This window comes from Saimiri boliviensis, chromosome 5 (genome assembly GCF_048565385.1).
Source record: "Saimiri boliviensis isolate mSaiBol1 chromosome 5, mSaiBol1.pri, whole genome shotgun sequence".
Lineage (NCBI taxonomy): Eukaryota > Metazoa > Chordata > Mammalia > Primates > Cebidae > Saimiri > Saimiri boliviensis.
Window position 1 is genome coordinate 103062643 of NC_133453.1, and position 19885 is coordinate 103082527.

At 36.6% G+C, this 19885-nt stretch overlaps 1 protein-coding gene across 13 annotated transcripts in view; it reads left to right on the forward strand.

Moving 5' to 3' along the window:
- ZRANB3 (zinc finger RANBP2-type containing 3) overlaps positions 1-19885 on the forward strand; it is a 290081-nt gene that overhangs the window by 16902 nt on the left and 253294 nt on the right. For 8 of the 13 annotated variants that reach the window (XM_074399747.1, XM_074399752.1, XM_074399748.1 and 5 more), the window contains exon 2: positions 3540-3707. In XM_074399747.1, coding sequence (XP_074255848.1) covers positions 3540-3707 — 168 coding nt within the window. Of the gene's footprint in view, positions 1-105; positions 226-3539; positions 3708-19885 lie in introns of those variants that run through there. The other 5 variants (XM_074399750.1, XM_074399755.1, XM_074399753.1 and 2 more) reach the window with 5 other exon arrangements.

Sequence of the window (19885 nt, forward strand, 5' to 3'; positions counted from 1 at the left end):
AAAAAGAAGTGGTTTTGTTTTGTTTCTCTCTCTCTCTCTCTCTCTCTTTTTCTCTCTCTCTTTTTCTCTTTTTCTTTCAAGATAGAGTCTCGCTCTGTCTTCCAGGCTGGAGTGCAGTGACACCATCGTAGCTCAAATTCCTGGGCTCAAGCAACCCTCTCAAGCCTCCCAAGTAATTGGGACTATAGGCATGCACTGCCACAACCCAGCTGATTTTATAATCTTGTAAGTAACAGGATCTGCCTGTGTTGCCCTGGCTGATCTTCAGCTCCTGGCCTCAAGCTGTCCTCCTGCCTCCACCTCCCAAAGTGTTGGGATTACAGACATGAGCCACTGAGTCTAGCAAAGAAAAAAAAAGGAGTCTTGAACAAAGATGATATACAGCAAAATTGTTTGTTTTTAAAATTTTTTACTTCTTGCCAGTGTTCCACTCTGAAACATTGCATCCTTTATTCCATTGACCCTGAAAAGTGCTTCTGAAACGCCTGTTAACTTCTGGAAAGTGGACATGGTTTTCTGCTGCTCTTAGCTGTGCCAGAATGAATTTTACTTAATCTCTGCTCCTTTGAGTTTTGACTTTCTAAAGTCCACAGTGGGTATATCTGATTAAGAAGTTCAGTAGCTGTAAGGCAGGCTGGGAAAGTGTCTAATATTTCTCGTATGTATCCAGCCTCTATCCCTCCCTATAGGAGCTTCAGACTCATATTTTCGAACATACCTGAGATTTCCACTTCATATCTTATAGCCATCTCAAACTTTACTTATTCCTAGAAGATCTATTGATTTTTTTCTTCCCAGTTTATTTCTTCTGTAGTTCTCACTGTCTCAGCCAATTGCGTTACTAACTACATCACTCTAGGTTCACATTTTGATTCTACATTTCTCTTGTTCTCTATGTGTACTTCATCAGCAAGTCCTATTTGCTTTACCTCTGATACACTTCCCGAATCTTTTCAGTCTCACTACTAAGGATTTTTTGCCTTGTCTGTTGCAACTTGAAAACAGTTTTCCTGTTTCCATGCTTTCCCTTTTTGCTCCATTCTCTATTCCTTGCTATGTTTTGTTATGAGGGTGGTGGTGTTGAGAGGGTCCTAGGGAGGACCATCCATGAGTTTTTATGAAGACCTTATTCAGACAGAACTGACTCATAAGTCATTTCTAAATTCAGTTGCCTAATGAAGCAGTGGAGGCTTTCTTGACTGACCAAATCCTAGAAGAACATTTATCTCCTATCTCCTTATTGATACCTTTGTCTCCTTCTGGTGATTTTTGAACTGTAAGGCAGAGTATGTCATTCCCCTGTTTAAACCTTCCATTGAGTACTGTCCAATAGAACTTTGAGTGAAGAGAAAAATGTTCCGTATCTTTAGTATTAAATATTGTAGCTACCAGCTATATGTGACTGTTGAGCCCTTGAAACATGGCTGGTGAAACTGGAGAACCGAATTTTTAATTTTAATTTTAATTAAATTTAAATAGCCACATTTGCCTAATGGTGTATGGGACAGCACAACTCCATTAGCATTCCTTCCTTCTTAAAATGGAATCCGAAGTTATTATCAAGGCTGTATATGATTTGGCTCTTGTTTATCTTGGTAGCTTCATCTTTTACCTTTCCTTCCTTTGGATTGGCCACGTTGGCCTTTTTTTTTTTTTTTTTTTTTTTTTTCTCTGACAGTCTTGCTCTATTGCCCAAGCTGGAATGTGCAGTGGTGCAATCTTCTGCTTCCCAAGTTGAAGCGATTCTCATGCCTCAGCCTCCTGAGTAGCTGGGATTACAGGCATGCGCCACCATACCCAGCTAATTTTTCGTATTTTTAGTAGCGACAGTATTTTGCTATGTTGTCCAGGCTGGTCTTGAACTCCTGACCTCAGGTGATCCACCTAGCTCGGCCTCCCAAAGTGCCTCCCGTTATAAGCATGAGCCACGGTGCCTGGTCCATGTTAGCCTTCTTTCTGTTTTCTGAAAACACCAAGCCCTTTTCAACTCAGGTCCTTTGCATTGATGCTCTCTGCCTGGACTGCTCTTCTCTTAATTTTGATTCTGGGTGGCTTTTACGTCTTTCAGACCATAGGCCAAATAGCGCTTCCTAAGACAGGCCACTGTTGGTCAACCTACCTAAAGTGGCCAGTACTCTCTTAAATTCCTTATAATATTTGTGCTAATTTATAATTAATCGTCCTTCCAATTCAAGCAGATGTAGCTAAAAAAAAAAAAAAAAGAAAAATTACCTTATTTATTTATTTGGTTATTTTTAGTCTTTCCCTGAAGAATAGAAGCCCTGTAAATGTGTGTGGGTCATGCTTCTCTAGATTGCGGCATGTAGTACCTATTTGTTATTAATAAATAAATACTTGCTTTATTCTTGACCACCTTAGTAGACACAGGAGTTGGTTACTTTTGTGGATGGAAGTAATTGAGGAAAAAAGCAAACTTGTTTTTAAAGATGAAATGAGATAATATATAAAGAGAAGGCAAGGTACCATCTAAATACAAAATATTATTACTTGAGAGGCATTATAGTATAGTGGTATAATATGACATTTTCTTCCAGAGTTACAAGAATATACAGATACATGAATTTTTTATGTGGTAGAAAATTAAAATAACATCTGTGGGAAACCAGGGGGTGAGGAAGGTGTTAATCAGGCAGAGTGTCATACTGTGGATTCATTCAGCTCATTAAAAAGAATTAATTTTAATAGTTAAAAATCAATTTAATTAGGCCAGGGGCGGTGGCTCAAGCCTGTAATCCCAGCACTTTGGGAGGCCGAGGCGGGTGGATCACGAGGTTAAGAGAGCGAGACCATCCTGGTCAACATAGTGAAACCCCGTCTCTACCAAAAATACAAAAAATTAGCTGGGCATGGTGGCGCGTGCCTGTAATCCCAGCTACTCAGGAGGCTGAGGCAGGAGAATTGCCTGAACCCAGGAGGCGGAGGTTGCGGTGAGCCGAGATCGCGCCATTGCACTCCAGCCTGGGTAACAAGAGCGAAACTCCGTCTCAAAAAAAAAAAAAAAAATCAATTTAATTTAACAATATTGCATTAATTTAATTACTATATGTTTGAATTTGGAGTTAATGTCTTTGTATTTTATAATTTTTAAAAATGCTACTCTACTTCAGTTTTAGAAAATCTGGTGTGATAAGAAAATGTGCATCCATGAAAGGATATATTATTAAAGAACTCATCTTTCTGTATCAGACTCATCCCTTATTTTAAAAAATTATTCAATTTGTGAAAAATTTAGTTTATTTATAATTTTTAATACATTTGTTGCATTTAGCTGGTATATGACTGTATTATGGCTGAAAATGAAACAGAGCATACTGAGTTCCTAGAGAGTTCATTAAGTAATTGCTTTTGGACTCAGTGCCTTGAACTTTCTTAGTAGCTTACTGTGAGAATATGATTTAGTTTATATAAATGGTATGTCAAGACTATAAGTGCTTTAATATTATTTGTATGTGATTCTGTAACATATTTAGTAATATCTATTTCTTCCACCCCTCCCTTTTTTTGTGGTTTGTTTTTAGGATCATCATGCCTAGTGTTCATAATGTAAAAAAGTCTCTTACACCTCAGATCTCTTGTTTGACAAGTGAATCTGATAAACTGCTGGATTTTTTGCCTGACAGACTAAGAGCAAAGTTGCTTCCATTCCAGAAAGATGGCATCATTTTTGCCCTCCAAAGAAATGGCAGGTAAAGTTCTTCTTTTATGACATGCTAAAAATATTAAATTCCTGACAATTGTATTAAAAACAAAGTTCTATTTGAACCATTCTTTTCATATATTCAGTCTTTCTTTAGTAGAACTGTGACTAAGTTAACTTTATTCATTTACTATGGTTGACTGAAACTTCATGTTGAAAAATTATGAACCAATTCTGATTTCTTAAGAGAAAGTATGTTCAGTTATGTTAATTATTTCAGTTACCAGATATTCTCACTTCTCATATATTGACAGTTTTTAGAATGTATTGCTTTCATTTGAAAGTAATTCAACTAATTTTCATCGTGTTTTGGTTTTTTGTCTGTTACTGGAAGGATTTTTTTTTTTAACAGACTTTGCCCTTTCACCCAGGCTGGAGTACAGTGGCTCACTGTACTCTGTCTGTAACCTCTGTCTCTTGGGTTTCAGCGATTCTGCCACCTCAGCCTTCTGAATAGCTGGTACTATAGCATCTACACCACCATGCCGGGTTAATTTTTGTTTTTGTTTTGTTTTTTTAAAGATGGGGTTTCACCATGTTTCCCAGACTGGTCTCAAACTCCTGGGCTCAAGTGATCCTTCTGCCTTGCCTCTCAAAGGCCTTGCCTCATTGCATTTTTATTCATTTTATTTTTCACTTTAGATTAGCAACTTCTAGGTGTGTCTTATGAGTACCTTATACCACTGTCTGTATTTCTTTACTCTTTTCAAACTTTGTAATAGTTATATGATCTCTTCCATCCAATTGGGTCATTATGTGGTTTTCCATATATTTAAGGATAGTATTGTCTTGGTTCCATGGTCACATATATCATATACTTTCTCTTCAACATTTTATTATGAACAATTTTCAAAAACATACAACAAAGTTGAAAGAATGTTAGAGTAAGTGCTTGGTATAGCCCACACCCACAGTTTATTATTAACATTTTGCCATGTTTGATCATTCACGTATTTATTTATTAATCCATCCCTCTATCCTTCTAGTCCATGAGTCCATTTTATTATTTTCACTCATTTCAAAGTAAATTGCAGTTATTATTATATTTTTCCCATATATACTTAAGCATATGTATGATTAACCTGCATTCATACTTGTTTGTAGACTTTTTTCTGTTGAGATTTAATTAATGAAATGTACAAACCTTGAAAAATGCATATACTCGTATAACCCAAACCCACCATCCTAGAAAGTTACCTCATTCCCTTTCTCAGTCAATCCCCACTCTCACAGTCCTTGATCTGATGTTTTTTAAGTTATTGGTTTATTTTGCCTGTTTTTAGTGCTTTATATAAATGGGATCCAGTAATATGTGCTGTTGGTGAGATTTTTTTAATTGTTATGATCTTATTGAGATTTTTATGTTTTTACATGTATTAGTAGTTTGTTTCTATTGTATACATTTGTATTTATAGTTGTTAGTTGACACATAAGATTATGTATCTGGTGTTTTTACCTTACACCTACATCTTCCCAGTTTTTCCAGCCTAGACATCACTTCTGTAGATTTCCATTGCTTTTATGGAGTTAGAAAAGTTGTTCTTTTCCATATTCACAGTGTCAACAGTCCTCCTCAAATTCCTGAAGATTCAGTCACAAATGCCATTTTAAACTTCCATTTGACAGCCTTTAGGTCCTTTAGGTATTTCATATTTGTGTGGTTGGGCTTGTCACTATGACAGAATAGAAAGAACGTATGGTTTAGGGTCAGGCTTGGTTTAAATCTGAGCCACTTACTATCTCTGTGATGCTGTGCATGCTTCTTTAAGAATTCATACCTCAGGTTCATTAACTATAAAATGGATTTTATAATCCTAATTACTGTGGTTACAAAAGAAGACCAAGTTCCTCATAATGGTGAAATAAAATGCCTTTTCCCCTTTTCATAGCTAGACTTAGTAATTTCCAAACACTTGTCCTTGGATTGTTAACCAATCCTAAAAAAATATGAATACATGTAGCAAAATGAGAAAATAAAAAGTATGCTGTTCACAAAGCAAAATTCATTCATTTTAGAGCAGCTTCATTTATTTTGAAATTAAGTCTTTTTGGAGGCTTAGAACTATCCTTTCTTTTCTGAAAACATGATGTTAGTAGCAGAAATGTTTTATTACATTATTTGGCAAATGAAAAGTTGGCAATGTTATATTGGTTTTTCATCATTTTTGTTTGTTTGTTTTTTTTTACTGTATCATGAAATAATAATTTCAGGATTTAAAAATAATTTCAGGATGTATTTTTTTTTTTTTTTTTGAGACGGAGTTTCGCTCTTGTTACCCAGGCTGGAGTGCAATGGCACGATCTCAGCTCACCGCAACCTCTGCCTCCTGGGTTCAGGCAATTCTCCTGCCTCAGCCTCCTGAGTAGCTGGGATTACAGGCATGTGCCATCATGCCCAGATAATTTTTTGTATTTTTAGTAGAGACGGGGTTTCACTATGTTGACCGGGATGGTCTCGATCTCTTGACCTCGTGATCCACCTGCCTCGGCCTCCCAAAGTGCTGGGATTACAGGCTTGAGCCACCGCGCCCGGCCAGGATGTATGAGTTCATTCTTCAGTAATATTTTCATTGGCAGTATAGGTTTGCTTTAATAGTTATTTTTTTCTTAGCACTTTGAAGGTTGTATCTTCCTGTCTTCTTTCCATAATTGTCATTGATAATACCCTTAAGTCTGAAAATATCGCCTTATAGATGACTTATTTATTACAAAGGGAAAATTTGCAAAATGGCCAAGGTTGGTATTGCTAATTATGGGACAGCCACATGCATAATGTGGTGTACAGGAGAGACATAACATTACCTTATGTGGTGTTTTTACTGTAAACATTTGATGCAGGAATCATGAGGAAACAGTCCACCTAATCCAGAATGTGGAACTCTTTTTATGACAACCGATCTGGAATCTTCAAAGCATTCAGTATCATCAAAAATCAAAGGAAGTAGTGTATCAAGGAAAGTCTCTAAATTGAGAGAGACCTAAGAACTATACCATCTGAAAGTAATGCACAAGCCTTGATTAGATCCTGGATCAGTAAAAAGAAAAGCTTTAGGGAACAATTTTAATATCACTGGGAAGATTTCATCGAAACTCTTTTTAGATGATGTTATTGGATTAATGTTGTCTTAGATGAGTTAATGGTGTTGTAGTTGAATAGAATTTTCAGATGAAGAATAGTGCTATTTATAGTGCTATATTTGCTACATTTTCCCCAAAGGGAAGGACTTATGTTCAGAAAAATTTTAAATGGATAAGCCAAAATGTTAACAGTGTAAATTTAGTGAGTAGTATATTCTGGTGGGTGTCTTCATTGGTGAGTGGTATAATCTACAGTGTAGACTCACTGAATTATTCTTCCTGGCTTTTCTTTGAGTTTGAAATTTTTCAAAATGAAACAATAAAATCAGTCTAATTTTTGTTCCTTTTTGCATCATCTAACTTTAAGATTTTCTCATTTTCTTTGGAATTCTGCAGTACTTTGTTCGGTATGATTTTATTTATCCTGTTTAGGATTATTGTGCATTTTAAATCTGGTTTTTGTATCTGTTGATTCTAGGAAATTCTCATCTATTACCTCTTCAAATATTGCTTCTCCCCTATTTTGGCTTCTGTAATTCCAGTTAGATTCATAATTGACCTTTTTACTTTATCCTATGCTTCTGTTAACGTCTCTTATATTTTCTCTGCCTCTGCTACATTACGACTGTTTTCAAGTTGTCTCATACAATTTATAACCAGCTGGTCTAATCTGCTGAATCTATTCAGTTTTTTAAAGAACTTTTTTTTAAATTGATATATAACTTACATGGACAAAGGTGTACAGATTATGAATGTATAGCTTGAGGAATTTTTACAGTACAGCATCACCAAGATCAAGAAATAGAACATGGCCAGCATCACAGAAACCTCCCTCTTGTCCCTTCCCAATCACTACTACCTCCTTTCTCTTGACAAGTAACCGCTATCCTGACGTCTAACATCGCAAATTGCTTTCGCCTGTTCAACTGTGTTATTGTATTTATCTATTGTATTCTTTGGTGTCTTCTTCTTAACATTATTTTGAGATCAATGTACGTTTTTGTATGCAGTTGTAGTTCCTTCATTCTCATTGTCATGTAAAATATATATACCATAAAAATGAATATACCATAATTCATTCTCCTGTGGAGCATTTGGGTTATTTCTAGTTTTGGACTCATAAAATAGTAATGATATGAATGTTCTTATGCAAATCTTTTGGTGAACATACATACACATTTCTGATGTGTCTCTATCAAGAAGAATTGTTGGGTCATAGAGTGTGCGTGTATTCTACTTCAGTAGATAATGCCTGTATTAGTTTGCTAGGACTGTCTAGAAGTATACCACAACTGGGTGGCTTAAACAACATAAATTTATTGTCTTACAGTTTTGGAGGCTAGCAGTCTAAAATTAAGGTGTTGGCAGGGTTGGTTCCTCTTGAGAGCTGTGAAGGAATTATCTTTTCCGGGACTCTCCTTGACTTGTAGACTGCTGTTTTCTTCTATTTCTATTCAAATCGTCTTCCCTCTGTTTATGTCTCTGGGTCCAAATTTGCCGTTTTTATATGGATACTAGTCATACTGGTTACATTGGTGATACCCTAATGACTTCATCTTAACTAATTATGTCTGCAATGACCATATTTCCAAATAAGGTCACATTCTGAGGTGCTGTGGGTTTGAACTTCAACATATGAATTTTGAGGATACATAATTCAACCCATACCACTACTAAATATTTTCCAATGTGATTTCACCAATTTTTACTTGTATCAACAGTGTGTAAGAGTTCTACTTGTATCTCATCCTCACCAACATCTCATTTTGCCTATCTTCATTTTAGGTATGCTGGTAGGTATATAGTGATGTACGTTGAGGTTTTTATTTACATTTCTCTGATAACAAGTACAATTTAATACCTTTTCATATGCTTCTTAGCCATTTGGACATCTTTTTTATGTGCCTGTTCATTCTTATCTGTTTTTCTACTGGATTTTCTATTTGCTTTTATTGTATTGTTTTGTAGGGGTCCTTTTGTCAGATTTATATTCTGAATATGAGTCTTTTATCAGGTATATTTGTTGTAAGTAAATTTTCTCAGGTTGTGTTTTGCCTTTTTCTTGTCCTAATGACATCTTCTGATAAGCAGAGATTTTCAATTTTAATTTCATCTTACATAATCTTTATCAGTATTCATTCTATAGCTGGTACTTTCATTGTCTTAAAAAAAAATTTTTTTTTTTAAATCTTTGTCTTCAAAAAAAAAAGAAAAAAGACTGGGTGCTGTGGCTCAAACCTGTAATCCCAGCACTTTGGGAGGCCAAGGTGGGCAGATCACCTGAGGTCGGGAGTTTGAGACCAGCCTGGCTAACATGGAGAAACCCCATCTCAAAAAAAAAAAAAAAAAAAAAAACTTTGTCTACTACAAAGTCATGAAGAGGCTTCCTATGTTTTCTTTTAAAAGCTTGTTTTAATGTTTACATTACCTCAGGTACAGTCTACTTGGAATTGTTTTGTGTATATGGTATGAAGTAGACATCAAGATTGATTACTTATTTATTTATTTATTTTTTGAAATGAAGTCTCACTCTGTCACCCAGTCTGAAATACAGTGGTGTGATCTTGGCTGAATGCAACCTCCGCCTCCTGAGTTCAAGTGATTCTCCTGCCTCAGCCTCCTGAGTAGCTGGGACTACAGGTGCCTGCCACCATGCCCAGCTAATTTTTGTGTTTTTAGTAGAGATGGGGTTTTACCATGTTGACCCAACTGGTCTCGAACCCCTGACCTCAGGTGATCCACTTTTCTTTGCCTCTCAAAGTTCTGGGATTACAAGCGTGAGACACCAAGGTTGACTTCACTTATTTATTTTTTAATTTATTTTTACATATGAATGTCTACTTGCTCCAGCACAATGTATTGAAAAGACTTTTTCCTACTGAATTGTTATGTTACTTTTGTCATAAATCAAGTAATTTTATGTGTATACCTTTCTAGATAAGGGCTATCTAATGGAACTTTCTACTGTGGAAATATTCGTTATAGATATGAGTCAGTTCAGTAGCTATTGGCCCCAGATGGCTATTGAGTGCTTGAAGTGTGGCTAGTGCAACTAATTAATAATTGAATTTTTTTTTTTTTTTTTTTGAGATGGAATCTCACTTTGTCACCAGACTGGAGTGCAATAGCAGGCTCTCAGCTAGCTGTAACCTACACCTCCAGGGTTCAAGCAATTCTCCTGCCTCAGCCTCCCAAGTAGCTAGGACTGCAGGTGTGCACCACCATGCCCAGCTAATTTTTGTAGTTTTAGTAGAGATGGGATTTCACCATGTTGGCTCGGATGGTCTCGATCTCCTGACCTTGATCTGTCTGCCTCGGCCTCCCAAAGTGCTGAGATTACAGGCGTGAGCCACTGTGCCTGGCTAGAATTTTTAATTTCACTAACTTTAATTAAATTTAAACAGTCACATGTGTTTAGTGCCTACCATATGGAATAGTATAGCTGTAGATTCTTTGTTTTGTTTCTCTGTTTGCAATCTTTGTGTCAGGATCATACTTCTTATTGTAGGTTTAAAATAAATATTCTCGTACCAGGTATTATAAATCTTTCAGCCTCACTCTTTTTTTTCAAAATTGTCTCAGCTATTATTGACTCTTTGTATTACATGTAAATTGTAGAAGTCATTTATTAATTTTCACAGAAAAATTTACTGGGATTGTGAATGGAGTTTTATTGCATCTATAGATCAGTTTGGAGAGATTTGATATATTTATAATATAGAGTATTTCATTCCATGAACATGAATTATTTGTACGTTTATTTAATTGCTTTTTTGGTGTCCTGTGTATCTCTTTTTTTGTGTGCTACAGTTTTGATATTTTATATTTAGTCATATTCAAGCTTACTGATTTTATCTTTTGCTGTTAATTAATTTATTGAATTATCTTAAGGACAAGACCATCACTCAATACACTTGAAACCAAAAACCACTCAATGTCTTTGTTGCTAAGCAATGGAGAACTGTGCTTCTTACTTTCTAAACCAAGCAAAGAGTTGGTATTGTGGGCTTTGCAAGGCTGGAGACTTTCAGAAACAAGAGTGTCTAAGAACTGACTGAAATTTCTGTGTGTAGTTTAGGGATTAACTGACTACTAGAGAACAGTTAATCCTTTCCTTTCTTGAAATTGGAGAATAGGGACATTTAATTTTCTGTTCTTAATGTCAGTAAGTATATTTTGAAGTCCTAGAATATCCAGTTCAGCTCTGCCTGCTTATGTTGGTAGTTTCTTGCTTTTTACAATATTTTGATTCTGTGTCTCATTTCTGTAGAATATTTAGAACATACTAATTTATATAAGTCATACTTATTTATATATTTGAAGTCCTTTAGAGGTTAATTTTGCCTTTTATTGTATGTGGTGGTTTATTTCCCCATGTATTTTAAAATGTCTTAAATTTTGTTTTAATAATTAAACACTGTTAATCTGTGGAAAAATAATTTTACATATATATATATACACACACACACACACACACATATATATATATATATACACACACACACACATATATATATATATTTAAGATGGAGTTTTGCTCTTCTTTTTTTTTTTTTTTTTTTTTTTTTTTGGAGACGGAGTTTCGCTCTTGTTACCCAGGCTGGAGTGCAATGGCGCGATCTCGGCTCACCGCAACCTCCGCCTCCTGGGTTCAAGCAATTCTCCTGCCTCAGCCTCCTGAGTAGCTGGGATTACAGGCACACACCACCATGCCCAGCTAATTTTTTGTATTTTTAGTAGAGACGGGGTTTCACCTTGTTGACCAGGATGGTCTCGATCTCTCGACCTTGTGATCCACCTGCCTCGGCCTCCCAAAGTGCTGGGATTACAGGCTTGAGCCACCGCGCCCGGCGTTTTGCTCTTCTTGTTTGTGTGTTTGTTTGTTTATTTGATACAAAGTCTCACTCTGTTGCCTAGGCTGGTGTGTAGTGGCACAATCATGGTTCACTGCAATCCCTGCCTCCCATGGTCAGGCAATTCTGCTGCCTCAGCCTACTGAGTAGCTGGGATTACAGGTGTGTGCCACCAAGCCCAGCTAACTTTTGTATTTTTAGTAGAAACAAGGTTTCACCATATTGGTGAGGATGGTCTTGAACTCCTGGCCTCATGATCCACCCGCCTCAGCCTCCCAAAGTGCTGGGATTACAGGCATGAGTCGCCGTGCCTGGCCTGCTCTTCTTGGCCCAGGCTGGAGTGCAATGGTGCGATCTTGGTGGCTCACTGCAACCTTTCCCTCCTGGTTCAAGCAATTCTCCTGCCTGAGCTCTCTGAGTAGCTGGGATTACAGGCGCACGCCACCACACCAACTTATTTTTTGCATTTTTGGTAGAGATGGGGTTTTGCTGTGTTGGCAAGGCTGATCTCAAACTCCTGATAGCAGGTGGTCCACCTGCTTCAGCCTCTCAAAGTTGTGGGATTACAGGCATGAGCCACCATGCCTGACCATTCTGTGGGAATTTTGAGAGATGTAAATCATGAGTAAATTATTCTATGGAGGATTTGTAAAATTTGATTCTTGGCTTGCAGTTTCCCAGGTCACACAGATAATGTAAATTCAAACCTCAAATTCATTTTTAGTCAGGTGCATTATTATGAATTGTGATCGTTAATTTTCATCTCCTGTCAAGCTTTAAGATTCCTGATTAGCTTAAATAATTAAATATAATTAATTTAATAAAATATATGGATTTCAGATGCACAGTTTTGTGGATTCTGATACCCTGAGTACCTCTGTTTTTTCGTAAACCTCAGTCAAGATGTAAAACATTACCACCACCCAGAGTAGGCCTTTTTCTATACAACCCCATCCTCCTAATTTAAAATCACTGATCTGACTTCTGTCAGAAGTGTATTTTTTTTAAATTTTTTTAAATTTTTTAATTTTTTTAGAAAGAAAAAATAATAAAAAGAATAAAGAAGAGGAAGAAAGAGGAAGAGGGAGAGAGAATGGGGGTATTGCTTTATTGCCCAGGCTAGAATGCAGTCTAAATATGGGTATACCTATAATTGTCCTTAATAATGGAGACATGAAAGAAAATGAGGGAAGAGAATAACAAACAAGGAGCCAACTAACATTTCGTTTAAACTTCTAAGTTGATATGATGTGGTACTGATAAGAGTGTATATTTTGTGTATTTAAAGTGGTGAGTTCTATAAATGTTAATTACGTTTACTTGTTCCGGATCTGAGTTCAAGTCCTGGATATCATTGTTAATTTTCTGTCTCATTGATCTGTCTAAAGTTAATGTTGAAGTCTCCCACTATTATTATGTGGGAGTCTAAGTCTCTTTATAAGTCTTGTATGCCTGGGTATTCCTGTATTGGGTGCGTATATATTTAGGATCTTTAACTCTTCTTGTTGTTGCGTTGATTCTTTTATCATTATGTAATGTCCTTCTTTGCTTCTTTTGATCTTTGTTGCTTTAAAGACTATTTTATCAGAGGCAAAAATTGTAACTTCTGCTTTTTATTTGTTTATTTTTGCTCTCTGGTTGGTAAATCTTTTTTTTTTTTTTTTTTTTTTTTGAGACGGAGTTTCACTCTTGTTACCCAGGCTGGAGTGCAATGGCGCAATCTCGGCTTACCGCAACCTCCGCCTCCTGGGCTCAAGCAATTCTCCTGCCTCAGCCTCCTGAGTAGCTGGGATTACAGGCACGTGCCACCACGCCCAGCTAGTTTTTTGTATTTTTAGTAGAGACGGGGTTTCACCATGTTGACCAGGATGGTCTCGATCTCTCGACCTCGTGATCCACCCGCCTCGGCCTCCCAAAGTGCTGGGATTACAGGCTTGAGCCACCGCGCCTGGCCTGGTTGGTAAATCTTTCTCCATCCCTTGTTTTGAGTCTTTGTGTATCCTTGAATGTGAGATGGGTCTGGATGCAGCATACCCATGGGTTTTAGTTTTTTGTCCAAATTGCCTATCTGTCTTTGAATTGGGGAATTTAGTCAATTTAAATTTAGAATTAATAATGATATATGTGAGTTTAATACTGCCATTTAATATTAGCTGACTATTTTGCCCATTAGTTGATGTAAATTCTTCATTATATTGATGTTCTTTACTTTTTGGTATTTTTTAGAAAGGCTGATACTGTTTGTTCCTTTCTATGTGTACTGGTTCTTTCAGAAGCTCTTGTAAAGCAGGCCTGGTGGTAATGAATTCTCTGAGTGCTTCCTTGTTCACAAAAAACTTTATTTTTCCTTCACTTATGAAGCTTAGTTTGGCTGAATGTGAAATTCTTGGTTGAAAGTTCTTTTCTTTAAGGATGTTGAATATTGGTCCCCACTCTCTTCTGGCTTGTAGGGTTTCTGCTGAGAGATCTGCTGTAAGTCTGATAGGCTTCCCTTTGTGGGTAACCTGACCTTTCTCTCTGGCTACCCTTAGTATTTTCTCCTTCATTTCAACCCTGGTGAATCTGACGATTATGTGCCTTGGAGTTGCTCTTCTTGAGGAATATCTTTGTGCTGTTCTCTGTATTACCTGGAGTTGAATATTATCCTGCCTTATTAAGTTGGGAAAATTTTCCTGAATAATATCCTGAAGCGTATTTTCCAGCGTGGATTCATTCTCTTCGTCACATTCAGGTACACCTATCAAGCGTAGATTAGGTCTTTTCACATAGTCCCATATTTCTTGGAGACTTTGCTCGTTCCTTTTTATTCTTTTTTCTCTAATCTTGTCTTCTTGTTTTATTTCATTGATCCATCCATCCATCTATCCATCATCCCATCCATCCATCCGCAGATGGACTCACAATTTTTTACTGTATTATATCTTAGTTTTATCTGTTTTGGAACTTTTTACAAACAGAATTATGCAGTTTATGTGGCTTTTCTCTCACTCAGCATAATGTTTTAGCAATTTCATTTTTGTTGTTTTACCTCTGAATATGTCACAATTATTTTGTTCATTTACTTGGTGATGGACATTTGGGTTGGCTCTGGTTTAGGGCTCTTATGAATAAAGATGGTCTTAACATTCTTAGACGAGTCCATCTGTGGACGTGTTTTCAATTCTCTTGCTACCTCTTTAGGTGGGAGTCTGTTTTAGCTTTATTTAAAAACTGCTTATTTTTTTCCTACCCAATCAACAATATGTGAGAGTTCTAGATAATCCACGTCTTTGTCAACATTTGATATTTTTTATTTTAGCCATTCAAAATGAATGGCTATTCGACAGGTAGCTTATTATGTTTTACTTTGTACTTTCTAAATGATGTCGAATGTGTTTCCCTGTACTTATTGATCATCCTTATATAGTTATATATGTTATATACAACATAAAATAAATTGTGAAATGTTGAAATGTTTTGTCCATGTTTTAATTGGGTTAACTTTTTTTTTGAGACAGAGTCTTGCTCTGTCTCCACGCTGGAGTTAAGTGGCACAATCTTGGCTCACTACAACCTCTGCCTCCTGGGTTCAAGTGATTCTTCCACCTCAGCCTCCCAAGTAGCTGGAACCACAGGTGTGTGCCACCATGCCCAGCTAATTTTTGTATTTTTAGTAGAGACGGTGTTTCACCATGTTGGCCAGGATGGTCTTGATCTCTTGACCTTGTGATCCGCCTGCCTCGGCCTCCCAAAGTGCTGGGATTACAGGCTTGAGCCACTGTGCCCGGCTTAAGTAACAGTCTTAAATGCACTTTCATTCATAGATATTAGAGATATATTTAGTATTTATTCAATTATCATAGTATTTGTTGTGGTTTCTGTTGCCTAAATATATGTTACTATATGACCATTCTGTGATCCACTAAATATGTCATTATATAATCCATATTTTCCTGTTTTCATTTAGTATGCACTATTAGTAATTTAAAGGTTTGCTTTGGAATCCATTGGTTATCTTTATAACTAATGTTTTGTGTAATATACTTGGTTCTCAATTTTATTGTGTATTGTTTTCTTATTCCCAGTTACGTGAATGTCATTGGTATACTGCCTTTTTCTCCCTTTCTGTCCTTTCTAAGCACGTGATATTGATTGGTTAAATTATTTTTTTTACTGTTCACCTTTATTTAGTAATACTTACACTTTTCGTTTATAAAAATACATTATTTTCTTTACCAACTTCAATAATCTTTGCCTTTGTTTCTTCTGTACCTCCCCTTAGGTATGTAATTTCTGTGTTGTGATTATCTATAACTTATGTTCTCATCTGTAGACCAGATTATTTAAATAGTTAAATATTTTCATTGCTTCCCTTCAGTCCCTTTTGTTTCTGTGTAGTGTCCTTTGTTTGAAGTTATTGGAATTTTTTTAAAAAGAGCTAATGTGTCTGGTAACAGTGACGCACGCCTGTAATCCTAGCACTTTGGGAGGCTTAGGCAGGACAATCATTTGAGCTCTGGAGTTCAAGATTTGCCTGGGCAACATAATGAGACCCTGTCTTGAATGAATGAATAAGTAAATAAAGAGTAATGTGAGGCCGGGTGTGGCGGCTAATTCCTGTAATCCTACCACTTTGGGAGGCCAAGGCAGGTATATCTCCTGAGATCAGGAGTTTGAGACCAGCCTGGCCAACATGGTAAGACCCCGTCTCTACTAAGAGTACAAAAAATTAGTCAGGCATGGTGGTGTGTGTCTGTAGTCCCAGCTACTTCAAAGGCTGAGGCAGGAGAATGGCTTGAACCTGAGAGACAGAGGTTGCAGTGAGCCGAGATTGCATCACTGCACTCCAGCCTAGCCAACAGAGCTAGTCCATCTTCAAACACACACAAAAAGAAATAATGTGAAGTCTATTCCCTAATTTCTTGTACTTTATTTATGTATTTTCTTCTTTGTTCCTTCTTTTTTGATATGTAAGAGATGTATGCATTTTTGGAGTACATGTGATAATTTGATAGATTCATATAGTGTGGAAAGATCAAACTGGGGTAACTGGGATATCTATCACCTTAAATATTTTTTTCTATGTTAGAAACATTCCAATTTTTCTCTTCTGGCTCTTTCAAAATGTACGATAGATTAATGCTAACTGTAGTCACCCTATTAACCTACTGAACATTAGGTCTTATTTCTTCTATCTAACTGTGTATTTGTACCCATTAATCAACTTCTTCATCCTCCCCTCCCCACTATCCTACTCAGCTACTAGTAGACACTAATGTGCTCTGTACCTTTGTGAGATTCACTTTTTTAGCTCCCACATATGAGTGTGAACATGTAATATTTGTCTTTCTGTGCTTGGCTTATTTCACTTAGCATCATGACCTCCAGTTCCATCCATGTTGCTGCAGATGACAGGATTTTATGCTTGTTTATGGCTGAATAATATTCATGGTGTGTGTGTGCGTGTGTGTGTGTGTGTGTGTGTGTGTGTATATATATGTGTGTGTGTATATATATATATATATATATAGCATTTCCTTTTTCCATTTATCTACTCATAGGCATTTAAGTTGATTCCACTTTTTGGCTATTGTAGACGTTGCTACAATAAACATAAGAGTGCAGATATCTCTTGATTTCTTTTGTTTTGGATATATACCTAATAGTGGAATTGCTGGATCATTGGTATTTCTATTTTTAGTTTTTTAGGAACCTCCATATTGGTTTCCATAGCAGCTGTACTAATTTACATTTCTACCAAGAGTATGCAAGGATTCCCCTTTCTCTACATCTTCACTAGCATCCCTTATTCTCAATTTCTTTGATAAAAGCTATTTTAACTGGGGTGAAATAATATCTCATTGTGGTTTTGATTTGCATTTCTCTGATGATTAGTGATGTGGAGCTTTTTTTATATACCTGTTGGCAGTTTATATATCTTCCTTGAGAATTGTCTGTTTAGATCTTTTGCCCATTTTTAAATTGAAGTACTTCTGTTTTTGCTACAGAGTTAAGTTTCTTATATATTCTAGAATATATAAGAATATATATAATATATTTTAACTGTGGCTCCCTTGAGCTCTGTTATTCTTATATATTATTAATTTCTTATCAGATAGACATTTTGCAAATGTTTTCTCTGTATTCTAAAAATATTCTTTCACTGACTTTATAATTACTCATCTGTTGGGTATGAAATTCCTCAGGCCCATTTTAATTCCTGGCTCATTTTGTTGGCAGTGGTCCACTGTTTGCTATAGTCTAGTCTGAGGGCTCACTGGATTATTTTCTTCTTAGAAGTGATCAGTTTTTGCCCATTTTTGAATAGGCTTGTTTGTTTTTTTCTTGTAGATCTGCTTTAGTTCTTTGTAAATTCTGGATATCAGCCCCTTGTCAGATGGGTAGGCTGCAAAAATTTTTTCCCATTCTGTTGGTTGCCGATTCACTCTACTGACTGTTTCCTTTGCCGTGCAGAAGCTGTGGAGTTTGATTAGGTCCCATTTGTCTATTTTGGCTTTTGTCGCCATTGCTTTTGGCGTTTTGGTCATGAAGTCCTTGCCTACACCTATGTCCTGAATGGTTTTGCCTAGATTTTCTTCTAAGGTTTTTATGGTAATAGGTCTGATGTTTAAGTCTTTAATCCATCTGGAGTTAATTTTGGTGTAAGGTGTCAGGAAGGATATGAACAGATACTTTACAAAAGAAGACATACAGGAGGCTAACAAACATATGAAAAAATGCTCATCATCACTGGTCATCAGAGAAATGCAAATCAAAACCACATTGAGATACCATCTCACACCAGTTAGAATGGCGATCATTAAAAAATCGGGAAACAACAGATGCTGGAGAGGATGTGGAGAAATAGGAATACTTTTACACTGTTGGTGGGAATGTAAATTAATTCAACCATTGTGGAAGACAGTGTGGCGATTCCTCAAGGACCTAAAAATAGAAATCCCATTTGACCCAGCAATCCCATTACTGGGTATATATCCAAAGGATTATAAATCATTCTACTACAAGGACACGTGCACACGAATGTTCATTGCAGCACTGTTTACAATAGCAAAGACCTGGAACCAACCCAAATGCCCAACGATGATAGACTGGATAGGGAAAATGTGGTACATATACACCATGGAATGTTACGCAGCCATCAAAAACGATGAGTTCACGTCCTTTGTAGGAACATGGATGAACCTGGAAACCATCATTCTCAGCAAACTGACACAAGAGCAGAAAATCAAACACCGTATATTCTCACTCATAGGTGGGTGTTGAACAATGAGAACACATGGACCCAGGGAGGGGAGCACTACACACTGGGGTCCGTTGGGGGGAAATGGGGGAGGGGCGGAGGGTGGGGAGGTGGGAAGAGATAGCATGGGGAGAAATGACAGATACAGGTGAGGGGACGGAAGGCAGCAAACCACACTGCCAAGTGTGTACCTATGCAACAATCTTGCATGTTCATCACATGTACCCCAAAACCTAAAATGCAATAAAAAAAAAAAAGTGATCAGTTTTTTATCTCACTACCCATTTTTTGTAATCCAGTACTAGAATATGTCTTGGCATTGACCTTTATGTTTCTCTTTTTCTTGGATGTGCCATATTCTTTTAGTTTCTAATTTACATTTTTCTCCTATTTCTAGAAACTTTTCTTGAATTACATTGATAACAGTTTTTTAGTTTTTTTATTTTGGTTTGCTTCTTTGAAGACATCAAATATGCTTATATTTGGTGATTTGTCTTGGCCTATTTATATCGTTTTTTTCCCTTTTTTGCATTCTTAATTTTTTTTTCCAAAACCTATTTATTTATTTATTTATTTATTTATGAATGAGATGGAGTCTTGTTCTTGTCTCCCAGGCTGGTCTTTGCCTCCTGAGTTCAAGCGATTCTCTTGCCTCAGCCTCCCGAGTAGCTGGGATTACAAGTGCCTGCCACCACACCCACCTAATTTTTGTACTTTTAGTAGAGGTGGGTTTCGCCATGTTGGCCAGGCTGATCCTGAACTCCTGACCTCAGGTGATCCACCTGTCTCAGTCTGCCAAAGTGCTGGGATTACAGGTGTGAGCTACTGCCTGGCCTTTTTAAAAAAAAAACTTTTTGAAAATTTCCTTTTCAATCCTATCCTGTGTGTACTCTCCTATTTTAGCAGTACCTGTTCTCTCTTCTTCCATTTGGTCTTCATTTCAGTTTTGTTTATTTATTTTTTTAATTTTTCTGACCTGTCAGTTCACATTTTATT